At 46.5% G+C, this 11,142-nt stretch overlaps 1 protein-coding gene across 1 annotated transcript in view; it reads right to left on the minus strand.

Annotated features, from left to right (window-relative positions):
• The window catches only part of ror1 (receptor tyrosine kinase-like orphan receptor 1), a 324,788-nt gene that overhangs the window by 151,278 nt on the left and 162,368 nt on the right, over positions 1–11,142 (minus strand). The window contains exon 2 of the mRNA XM_064932991.1: positions 5,174–5,230. Coding sequence (XP_064789063.1) covers positions 5,174–5,230 — 57 coding nt within the window. The remainder of the gene's footprint in view (positions 1–5,173; positions 5,231–11,142) is intronic.

Here is an 11,142-nt window from a genome sequence, read left to right on the forward strand (position 1 = left end):
TGTGTGTGTGTGTGTGTGTGTGTGTGTGTGTGTGTGTGTGTGTGTGTGTGTAAACCTGTCTGTCTGTCTGTCTGTCTGTGTCACTGTCTGTCTGTCTGTCTGTCTGTCTGTGTCACTGTCTGTCTGTCTGTCTGTCTGTCTGTAAACTCACTCCTTCCCATGAGGTAAAATGTTTGGGACCATGACAGAGTCACAAAATGTCACATCCCAGTATACCACACTCTGATTGGCTGAGGAGGCTGAGGGGAAAATTACTTTTGGAAGGGCCTGTCTGCACACTCCCCTGACTGCCTTAATTATAGATAATAGAGCTGGAAAAGAGGAGAGAGGAGGAAAGTGATGTCCTGCCAATGTTTGTACAACAAGCCCATTCTTCCCCTAATTGTCTTGTGTGGAGTGTTGTAGTGATTGGCAACCCAATCCCTCTGAAACCAAAACCCAGCCTGGCTCATGACGTTTCTTTAATATCACCAGATTGCTAAATTGTTCCCATCATCACCACTCTCTTTATTACTGTGGCGTTGTTTGGACCCGTTACCGAGCTGGAAATGAAAGGGTGCAGAAGATTTATTCCGAGGTGCTTCTCTCGACAGGAATAAAACACCTAATCAGCCCCAGACCCACTGCTAGTTCTAACACACACACACACACACACACACACACACACACACACACACACACACACACCCTGCTTCAGAAGCATCCTACCTCTGTGTGTGCTACTGTTAGTGAGTCATTGGTTAATACAGTCTAATACTGCCATAGAAATTCTGCTGGCCTGGCCCACACAGCAGTAGACAGACTAGAAACCTGACCTGGAGCACAGCTAACATAACATGGGAGTGATGCCGAGCTGCCTGGCCCTGCACTCCACTGTAGCCAGCTCTGGCAAAGGTGAAGCTCTGAATCCATATTATAAGCAAAAGAGCTGCTAAGAGAGAGAGAGAGAGAGAGAGAGAGAGAGAGAGAGAGAGAGAGAGAGAGAGAGAGAGAGAGAGAGAGAGAGAGAGAGAGAGAGAGAGAGAGTGTGTGTGTGTGTGTGTGTGAAAGCTATGATTGAAACTTTTACAATCAAGATCAGCAAAACACATTAGAAGCACACTAAGTTTACAATCTCTTTGTACTCTCACTATAATGTTCCATGTTATAAACTGGGTGGTTCGAGCCCTGAATGCTGATTGGCTGACAGCCATGGTATATCAGACTGTATACCACAGATATGACAAAACATGTATTTTTACTGCTCTAATTGTGTTGGTAACCAGTTTATAATAGCAATAAGGCACCTCAGGGGTTCGTGGTATATGGCCAATATACCATGGCTAATGGCTGTATCCAGGCACTCAGCGTTGCGTCGTGGGAAAACAGCCCTTAGCCGTGGTATATTGGCCCTATACCACACCCCCTTATTGCTTAAATGTAACCGTGTGGGTGATACAGAGCTGTTATAATATCTGTCTTCCTCACCACTGCTCCCCTGAGTTTTATTTTTTGGGGTTTTCATTGTTTGTTTATGAAATTAAAAGATACCATTATTTACGTTTGAATGAAAAGTATGATTTTGTATTGCATGGATGGTATTTGAAAGTAATAAATTATTTTATATATATATATATATATTTTATATCAAATCAAATTTTATTTGTCACATACACATGGTTAGCAGATGTTAATGCGAGTGTAGCGAAATGCTTGTGCTTCTAGTTCCGACAATGCAGTAATAACCAACAAGTAATCTAACTAACAATTCCTAATCTACTGTCTTATACAGTGTAAGGGGATAAAGAATATGTACATAAGGATATATGAATGAGTGATGGTACAGAGCAGCATAGGCAAGATACAGTAGATGGTATCGAGTACAGTATATACATATGAGATGAGTATGTAAACAAAGTGGCATAGTTAAAGTGGCTAGTGATATATTTATGTATGTATTACATAAGGATGCAGTCGATGATATAGAGTACAGTAAATACGTATGCATATGAGATGAATAATGTAGGGTAAGTAACATTATATAAGGTAGCATTGTTTAAAGTGGCTAGTGATATATTTACATCATATCACCACACCAGTGTCATACTGTACTGTACAGTCTATCACCTGCCAACTCCGCTTCACTACAAGGTGTGGAAAACCCAGTGACATACATAAATATATACACTGAGTGCACAAAACATTAAGAACACCTTCCTAATATTTAGTTGCCCTCAGAACAGCCTTGTCGGGGCATGGACTCCACAAGGTGTCGAAAGCATTCCATAGGGATGCTGGTCCATGTTGACTCTACAAGGTGTTGAAAGCATTCCATAGGGATGCTGGTCCATGTTGACTCTACAAGGTGTCGAAAGCATTCCATAGGGATGCTGGTCCATGTTGACTCTACAAGGTGTTGAAAGCATTCCATAGGGATGCTGGTCCATGTTGACTCTACAAGGTGTCGAAAGCATTCCATAGGGATGCTGGTCCATGTTGACTCTACAAGGTGTCGAAAGCATTCCATAGGGATGCTGGTCCATGTTGACTCTACAAGGTGTTGAAAGCATTCCATAGGGATGCTGGTCCATGTTGACTCTACAAGGTGTCGAAAGCATTCCATAGGGATGCTGGTCCATTCCATAGTGCTGACTCTACAAGGTGTCGAAAGCATTCCATAGGGATGCTGGTCCATGTTGACTCTACAAGGTGTCAAAAGCATTCCATAGGGATGCTGGTCCATGTTGACTCTACAAGGTGTCGAAAGCATTCCATAGGGATGCTGGTCCATGTTGACTCTACAAAGCATTCCATAGGGATGCTGGTCCATGTTGACTCTACAAGGTGTCGAAAGCATTCCATAGGGATGCTGGTCCATGTTGACTCTACAAGGTGTTGAAAGCATTCCATAGGGATGCTGGTCCATGTTGACTCTACAAGGTGTCGAAAGCATTCCATAGGGATGCTGGTCCATGTTGACTCTACAAGGTGTCGAAAGCATTCCATAGGGATGCTGGTCCATGTTGACTCTACAAGGTGTCGAAAGCATTCCATAGGGATGCTGGTCCATGTTGACTCTACAAGGTGTCGAAAGCATTCCATAGGGATGCTGGTCCATGTTGACTCTACAAGGTGTCGAAAGCATTCCATAGGGATGCTGGTCCATGTTGACTCTACAAAAGGTGTCCATGAAAAAGCATTCCATAGGGATGCTGGTCCATGTTGACTCTACAAGGTGTTGAAAGCATTCCATAGGGATGCTGGTCCATGTTGACTCTACAAGGTGTCGAAAGCATTCCATAGGGATGCTGGTCCATGTTGACTCCAAAGTGTTTCCCACAGTTGTGTTAAGTTGTCTTTTGAGTGGTGAACCATTCTTGACACACACGGGAAACTGTTGCGCGTGAAAAACCCAGCAGCGTTGCAGTTCTTGACACAAAACGGTGCACCTGATACCTACTACCATGTCCCGTTCAAAGGCACTTCAATCTTTTGTCTTGCCAGTTCAACCTCTGAATGACACAAATACACAATCCATGTCTCAATTATCTCAAGGCTTAAAAATCCTTCTTTAATCTGTCTCCTCCCCTTCATCTACAGTGATTTGATTGGATTTAACAGATGACATCAATAAGGGATCATAGCTTTCACCTGGACTCACCTGGTCAGTCTATGTCATGGAAAGAGCAGGTGTTCATAATGTTGTTTGGTACACTCAGTCTATTGGAAAACCCCAGGAAGTAAACTCAGGCTTATGTAGCTGTAAACGAACGTCAGACAACCACAATATGAATCTATTTCACAATGATGACATTGTTCCAGCGGAGCATGCAGAGAGACCCGGCTGCTTTCATAGGACCTGAATGCTGTGTGCTCGACGAATCAAAACCAACCCTGCCTCGAGACACAACACTGGCCAATCAGCATCCTTCCATCAGCTAGCTAGCCACTGTGTTGTAGGCTAAAAATAGTGGAGTGGAGGGATGCTGATATACAAACAGTACAGGACTGCCGTGGCATGAATACAATCTTAGCCTCTGTGTTGAAGGAATAGTGGAGTGGAACAGCTGATATACATAAACAAACAACACAGGAATCCAGTGTTGTTGGTCCTGGGCCAGAGTGCATGGAGTACAACATTGACATAACTGGCCAAATAATCAGCATCACAGCTATCGCCGTAACAAGTCCACCCATTGGTTGGTCTTATCGTCATCACAGTAACAAATCCACCTATTGGTTGGTCTTATCGTCATCACAGTATCAAATCCACCCATTGGTTGGTCTTATCGTCATCACAGTAACAAATCCACCTATTGGTTGGTCTTATCGTCATCACAGTAACAAATCCACCCATTGGTTGGTCTTATCGTCATCACAGTAACAAACCCACCTATTGGTTGGTCTTATCGTCATCACAGTAACAAATCCACCCATTGGTTGGTCTTATCGTACATCATTGTGTTAGTGTGTACACCATTGTGTTTGTGTGTACATCATTGTGTTTGTGTGTACACCTGTGTGTTTGTGTGTACATCATTGTGTTTGTGTGTACATCATTGTGTTTGTGTGTACATCATTGTGTTTGTGTGTACACCATTGTGTTTTGTGTGTACATCATTGTGTTTGTGTGTACATCATTGTGTTTGTGTGTACACCTGTGTGTTTGTGTGTACATCATTGTGTTTGTGTGTACATCATTGTGTTTGTGTGTACATCATTGTGTTTGTGTGTACATCATTGTGTTTGTGTGTACACCATTGTGTTTGTGTGTACATCATTGTGTTTGTGTGTACATCATTGTGTTTGTGTGTACACCTGTGTGTTTGTGTGTACATCTTTGTGTTTGTGTGTACATCATTGTGTTTGTGTGTACACCTGTGTGTTTGTGTGTACATCATTGGGTTTGTGAGTACACCTGTGTGTTTGTGTGTACATCATTGTGTTTGTGTGTACATCATTGTGTTTGTGTACATCATTGTGTTTGTGTGTACACCATTGTGTTTGTGTGTACACCATTGTGTTTGTGTGTACATCATTGTGTTTGTGTACATCATTGTGTTTGTGTGTACATCATTGTGTTTGTGTGTACATCATTGTGTTTGTGTGTACACCATTGTGTGTTTGTGAGTACATCATTGTGTTTGTGTGTACATCATTGTGTTTACTGTCTGTTAGACATGTTATCTCTCACCTGAGCTGTTCCAAGTGGAGGGGGCCACAACACTGGGGTCGTGGGGGAAATCAGACCCTGTAGACAGGAGACAGAGGAGACATCACTCTTACTGGATTGTGCCACCATCAAGACATACACATTGGCAGGGAGAAAAGTGGGGTTTTACATTTAAGAAGAAAATATCAAATGAGTAATGACAGTTCATCTATGAGTAATAATAATAATAATAATGACGATGATGTTATTACTGAAGACCTGAGGGTAGTAGTATCAGACAGGTAACATCATGGAGTTATTAATACCTGACCACAGCAGCTCTCCTCTCTGTCTGCATCCTAAATGGCACTATTTTCCCTACACAGTGCACTACTTTTGACCAGAGCCCTTTTCAAAAGTAGTGCGCTACTGTGTATAGGGAATAGGGTGCTATTTGTGATGCAGCCTATGTTCCATTACCAGAGATGAGACAGGCAGAAGGAACTATTCACATCTGTCCAATCTAATATCTCTGCACGCGACACAGTTGGAGGCTGGAGCTGTGTAGGGGTAGAAACTATTATAATGAGTCTCCCTCTGACCGACTGGTGAGACCCTGTCAACAAATTCACAACCTGTATCTCTCTGATTCTCTCTGTCCAAGTTCTTCTCTCTCTCTCGTTTTCTCCTTCTCTCTGTGTCTCTCTGTGAAGTAGCTAGTTCCCATGCACAGCAATGCCTGAGTGAGTGTGTTTAATGGGGCAGGCTCCCACAGCCTCTCTGCAGGTTGCTGTGCTTGTTTAACATTACGAATGGACAGAGTGCTGACAGACAGAGAGACATAGACAGACAGACAGACAGACATGGGCCTTCTCTGTCACAGACTTAGGCTCTACTGTAAGTAGCCTTACTGGAGCCATCCCCACCCCTGCTCACTGGAACCTTTCAAACTGACCCAAAGTGTTATGGCAGTGAGAGGGGCGTGGCAGTGAGAGGGGCGTGGCAGTGAGAGAGCCGTGGCAGTAAGAGGGCCGTGGCAGTGAGAGGGCCATGGCAGTGAGAGGGCAGTGGCAGTGAGAGGGCCATGGCAGTGAGAGGGCCGTGGCAGTGAGAGGGCAATGGCAGTGAGAGGGCCATGGCAGTGAGAGGGCCATGGCAGTAAGAGGGCCGGGGCAGTGAGAGGGCCATGGCAGTGAGAGGGCCATGGCAGTGAGAGGGCAATGGCAGTGAGAGGGAAATGGCAGTGAGAGGGCCGTGGCAGTGAGAGGGCCATGGCAGTGAGAGGGCCGTGGCAGTGAGAGGGGCGTGGCAGTGAGAGGGGCGTGGCAGTGAGAGGGCCGTGGCAGTGAGAGGGCCATGGAGGTGAGAGGGCCGTGGCAGTGAGAGGGCCATGGCAGTGAGAGGACCGTGGCAGTGAGAGGGGCGTGGCAGTGAGAAGGCCATGGCAGTAAGAGAGCCGTGGCAGTAAGAGAGCCGTGGCAGTAAGAGGGGCGTGGCAGTGAGAGGGCCATGGCAGTGAGAGGGGCTTGGCAATGATAGGGCTGTGGCAGTAAGAGGGGTGTAGCAGTAAGAGGGGCGTGGCAGTAAGAGGGGCGTGGCAGTAAGAGGGCCACGGCAGTGAGAAGGCCACGGCAGTGAGAAGGCCACGGCAGTGAGAGGGGCGTAGCAGAGAGTGAGGCAGTAGTAGACTAGAGGACATGTGAGAGCTGTGGTGGAATGGACTGGGAGATGTTCATTGGGTGATAATGAGCGGTTCAATGCGTGGCGTGTTGGGAGGGAGGAACGAGCGCGGTGCAGCTCAGAGTAGTGTCAGGAATCTAGCCTGGGTTAATGAGGCTGAATGGTGTAGGCCAGCTGCACCTGTCACTGTGGCAGCCAGACAGGAAGGCTGATGAGGCTCTGCTCTTACATTAACATGGCTGTAAACAACATGCTGGTATTATAATCAAGTGTATTTCATAACATAACAATTAGTGTTGGTGGAATGTTTTGGCACACTGATTCATACTTGTGGGTGATGTTGATGATGACACTGCTGAATGTGGCTGTGGAACTCTAGAGAGGGTTCTATTTCCTCTAGGCTGTGGAACTCTAGGGAGGGTTCTATTTCCTCTAGGCTGTGGAACTCTAGGGAGGGTTCTATTTCCTCTAGGCTATGGAACTCTAGGTTAGGGAGGGTTCTATTTCCTCTAGGTTGTGGAACTCTAGGGAGGGTTCTATTTACTCTAGGCTGTGTAACTCTAGGGAGGGTTCTATTTCCTCTAGGCTGTGGAACTCTAGGGAGGGTTCTATTTCCTCTAGGCTATGGAACTCTAGGTTAGGGAGGGTTCTATTTCCTCTAGGCTGTGGAACTCTAGGGAGGGTTCTATTTCCTCTAGGCTGTGGAACTCTAGGGAGGGTTCTATTTACTCTAGGCTGTGGAACTCTAGGGAGGGTTCTATTTACTCTAGGCTGTGTAACTCTAGGGAGGGTTCTATTTACTCTAGGCTGTGGAACTCTAGGGAGGGTTATATTTCCTGGCTGTGGCTGAGACCTCAATCTAAACTACAAACAGTCTCATGAGCTATAACGTAGCCTAGTTTTTATGATGTAATCATAGTAAGAAAAACACAGGAGGTGGAAATGGGAAAGAGGAGAGAAGAAAGGAGAGGGGAAAAAAGGAAATAGGAGAGAAAAGCGTGACGGCCTGCTGGCTCTCCTAACACAATGAAGCCACTGAAGTGGAGCCAGGTGAGGACCCTACAGAGGAAGTGGAGCCAGGTGAAGACCCTACAGAGGAAGTGGAGCCAGGTGAAGACCCTACAGAGGAAGTGGAGCCAGGTGAAGACCCTACAGAGGAAGTGGAGCCAGGTGAAGACCCTACAGAGGAAGTGGAGCCAGGTGAAGACCCTACAGAGGAAGTGGAGCCAGGTGAAGACCCTACAGAGGAAGTGGAGCCAGGTGAGGACCCTACAGAGGAAGTGGAGCCAGGTGAGGACCCTACAGAGGAAGTGGAGCCAGGTGAGGACCCTACAGAGGAAGTGGAGCCAGGTGAAGACCCTACAGAGGAAGTGGAGCCAGGTGAGGACCCTACAGAGGAAGTGGAGCCAGGTGAGGACCCTACAGAGGAAGTGGAGCCAGGTGAAGACCCTACAGAGGAAGTGGAGCCAGGTGAGGACCCTACAGAGGAAGTGGAGCCAGGTGAGGACCCTACAGAGGAAGTGGAGCCAGGTGAAGACCCTACAGAGGAAGTGGAGCCAGGTGAGGACCCTACAGAGGAAGTGGAGCCAGGTGAAGACCATACAGAGGAAGTGGAGCCAGGTGAGGACCCTACAGAGGAAGTGGAGCCAGGTGAGGACCCTACAGAGGAAGTGGAGCCAGGTGAAGACCATACAGAGGAAGTGGAGCCAGGTGAAGACCCTACAGAGGAAGTGGAGCCAGGTGAGGACCCTACAGAGGAAGTGGAGCCAGGTGAAGACCCTACAGAGGAAGTGGAGCCAGGTGAGGACCCTACAGAGGAAGTGGAGCCAGGTGAAGACCCTACAGAGGAAGTGGAGCCAGGTGAGGACCCTACAGAGGAAGTGGAGCCAGGTGAAGACCCTACAGAGGAAGTGGAGCCAGGTGAAGACCCTACAGAGGAAGTGGAGCCAGGTGAAGACCCTACAGAGGAAGTGGAGCCAGGTGAGGGCCCTACAGAGGAAGTGGAGTCAGGTGAGGACCCTACAGAGGAAGTGGAGCCAGGTGAAGACCCTACAGAGGAAGTGGAGCCAGGTGAGGACCCTACAGAGGAAGTGGCTAGTTGAGGACCCTACAGAGGAAATAGAGCCAGGTGAGGACCCTACAACTGTAGTGGAGCCATGTGAGGACTTTACAGAGGAAGCGGAGGAAGGTGAAGAACCTACAATGGAAGTGGAGCCAGCTGAGGACCCTATAGAGGAAGTGGAGCTAGTTGAGGACCCTACAGAGGAAGTGGAGTCAGTTGAGGACCCTACAGAGGAAGTGGAGTCAGTTGAGGATCCTACAGAGGAAGTGGAGTCAGGCGGGGACACTACAGAGGAAGTGGAGCCCGGTGAGGACCCTACAGAGGAATTGGAGCCAGGTGAGGACCCTACAGAGGAAGTGGAGCCAGGTGAGGACCCTACAGAGGAAGTGGAGCCAGGTGAGGACCCTACAGAGGAAGTGGACATAGAGGGAGGAGAAGAAAGGAGATAAGATGGAAGAAAGAGGAGAGGGGGTAGTTAGGTGTACTATAGAGGATTCTGTTTCAAGAACTATCCCGTCCGGTCAGTTGGTCCCGGGAAATATCAACACAGATGAGAGGCCCTGTTTTCCCTCCTCACATCTGCAAGCTAACCCAACCCGAACCCTGTCATTACACAATCAAGGAATATCTGGGAAATTGCAGGGTAATTTGGAGATTAGCATTCTAATGTTTCCCAGCAACAAAGGGTTGGTTTTATTAGAGCCATTTGTTAATGAAGGCCTAAAAATAGGGCCTGGTTAGAGCTGGTCACAATGGCTGGTCCTGGGTCTGCAGAGATGAAACAGAAAAGAATGTCCGGTCAGGAAACAAAGGAAACAGCTGACTCTGGTTCTGTGGTTCTGTTGTTACTGCAGGGTTGGCATTGTGGAGCAGGAGCTACGTACACATACGCACACGACATGAATATATGACTCACATACAAACATGGAGTACACACTCAAACATGTATGCACGCACACAGAAGCATATACACACACATACAGTACACACACGCAAGCACACACACACGCACACACAGACTTCTGGAATCAGATTGATTAAATTAGGGAAACGATAAGGAAAAGTTAATAGATGTGCATTCCTTTTTTCTCAGTGGATTTGATGTGTGCTGGAATAAGAAACAATGATATATTGTAGTCATTGAATACGGTGAAATAAACTGCAATTGTAGCACATTTGGATTTGGATGATGTGAGAGATATGAAAGATATTAGTTAGTTAAGCTTCCTCTTGGACTCTGCAGCAGTGATCTTCTTCAAACAGGCTACCACCTCACATCAGAGCATCGCGTCATGTGATCTCTCTTCCAACAGGCTACCACCTCACATCAGAGCATCGCGTCATGTGATCTCTCTTCCAACAGGCTACCACCTCACATCAGAGCATCGCGTCATGTGATCTCTCTTCAAACAGGCTACCACCTCACATCAGAGCATCGTGTCATGTGATCTCTCTTCGTGTCTGATCCCTCCAGCTGTATTTAAATAATGATAATAAAATCACAAAGCGACTTGAGCTTATTCTATAAAAATATTTTCTTCAGATTTTACGCAGCTCAACTGTGAAAGCACCACATGTGATGTGGTAGCAAGTGGAACAGAGGTGACTTAAACTCCGGCCAGACAGAGAGCCGGCCAAGGGCGGAATAGAGGAATACAATAAAATCAAAAATGTTCAATTTGAGCGGCGGATATGCATGGTGGCTAATATTACCGTATGATTTGGGTCTCATCCCACTGGGCAAAAACTGGTTGAAACAATGTTGTTTCCACATCATTTAAATCCAAAAAGTCTATGTAATGATTTTGAATCAATGTGGGGAGACTGATTGGATTTGCAAGAAGTCATCAACATAAGTGCATTTCGGGGGGTTTTAACCTAAATCCAATGACATGGTGAAATGTTTTGTAGATTTCACGCTGAATTCGCATTAATTGACAATTCAACCAACGGAAATCAAAACTCGATGTTGAACTGAAGTCTGTGGGATATCCTTTATGCAGTGTGTGTATGTGTAAGTGCGTGTGTGTGCATGCACGTGTGTGTAAGTGCGTGCGTGTGTGAGTGTGTGTGGTTGATGAATCAGCTCTCCTACATTATCATTAAGGGATCCTAGATTTCCCCTTTTCCCTCATATTTGCTGAAGAACGTAACTATTAGATTGAGGGGTATCCCATAATAGCCAAGAAAAATAACAAACCAACATCTTAACTGGCTATCAGTTTTTCAAATTAGAAGTTGGGGAGGATCTGTACTGTTGATCCAGTGT

This window comes from Oncorhynchus masou, chromosome 24, assembly GCF_036934945.1.
Source record: "Oncorhynchus masou masou isolate Uvic2021 chromosome 24, UVic_Omas_1.1, whole genome shotgun sequence".
NCBI lineage: Eukaryota > Metazoa > Chordata > Actinopteri > Salmoniformes > Salmonidae > Oncorhynchus > Oncorhynchus masou.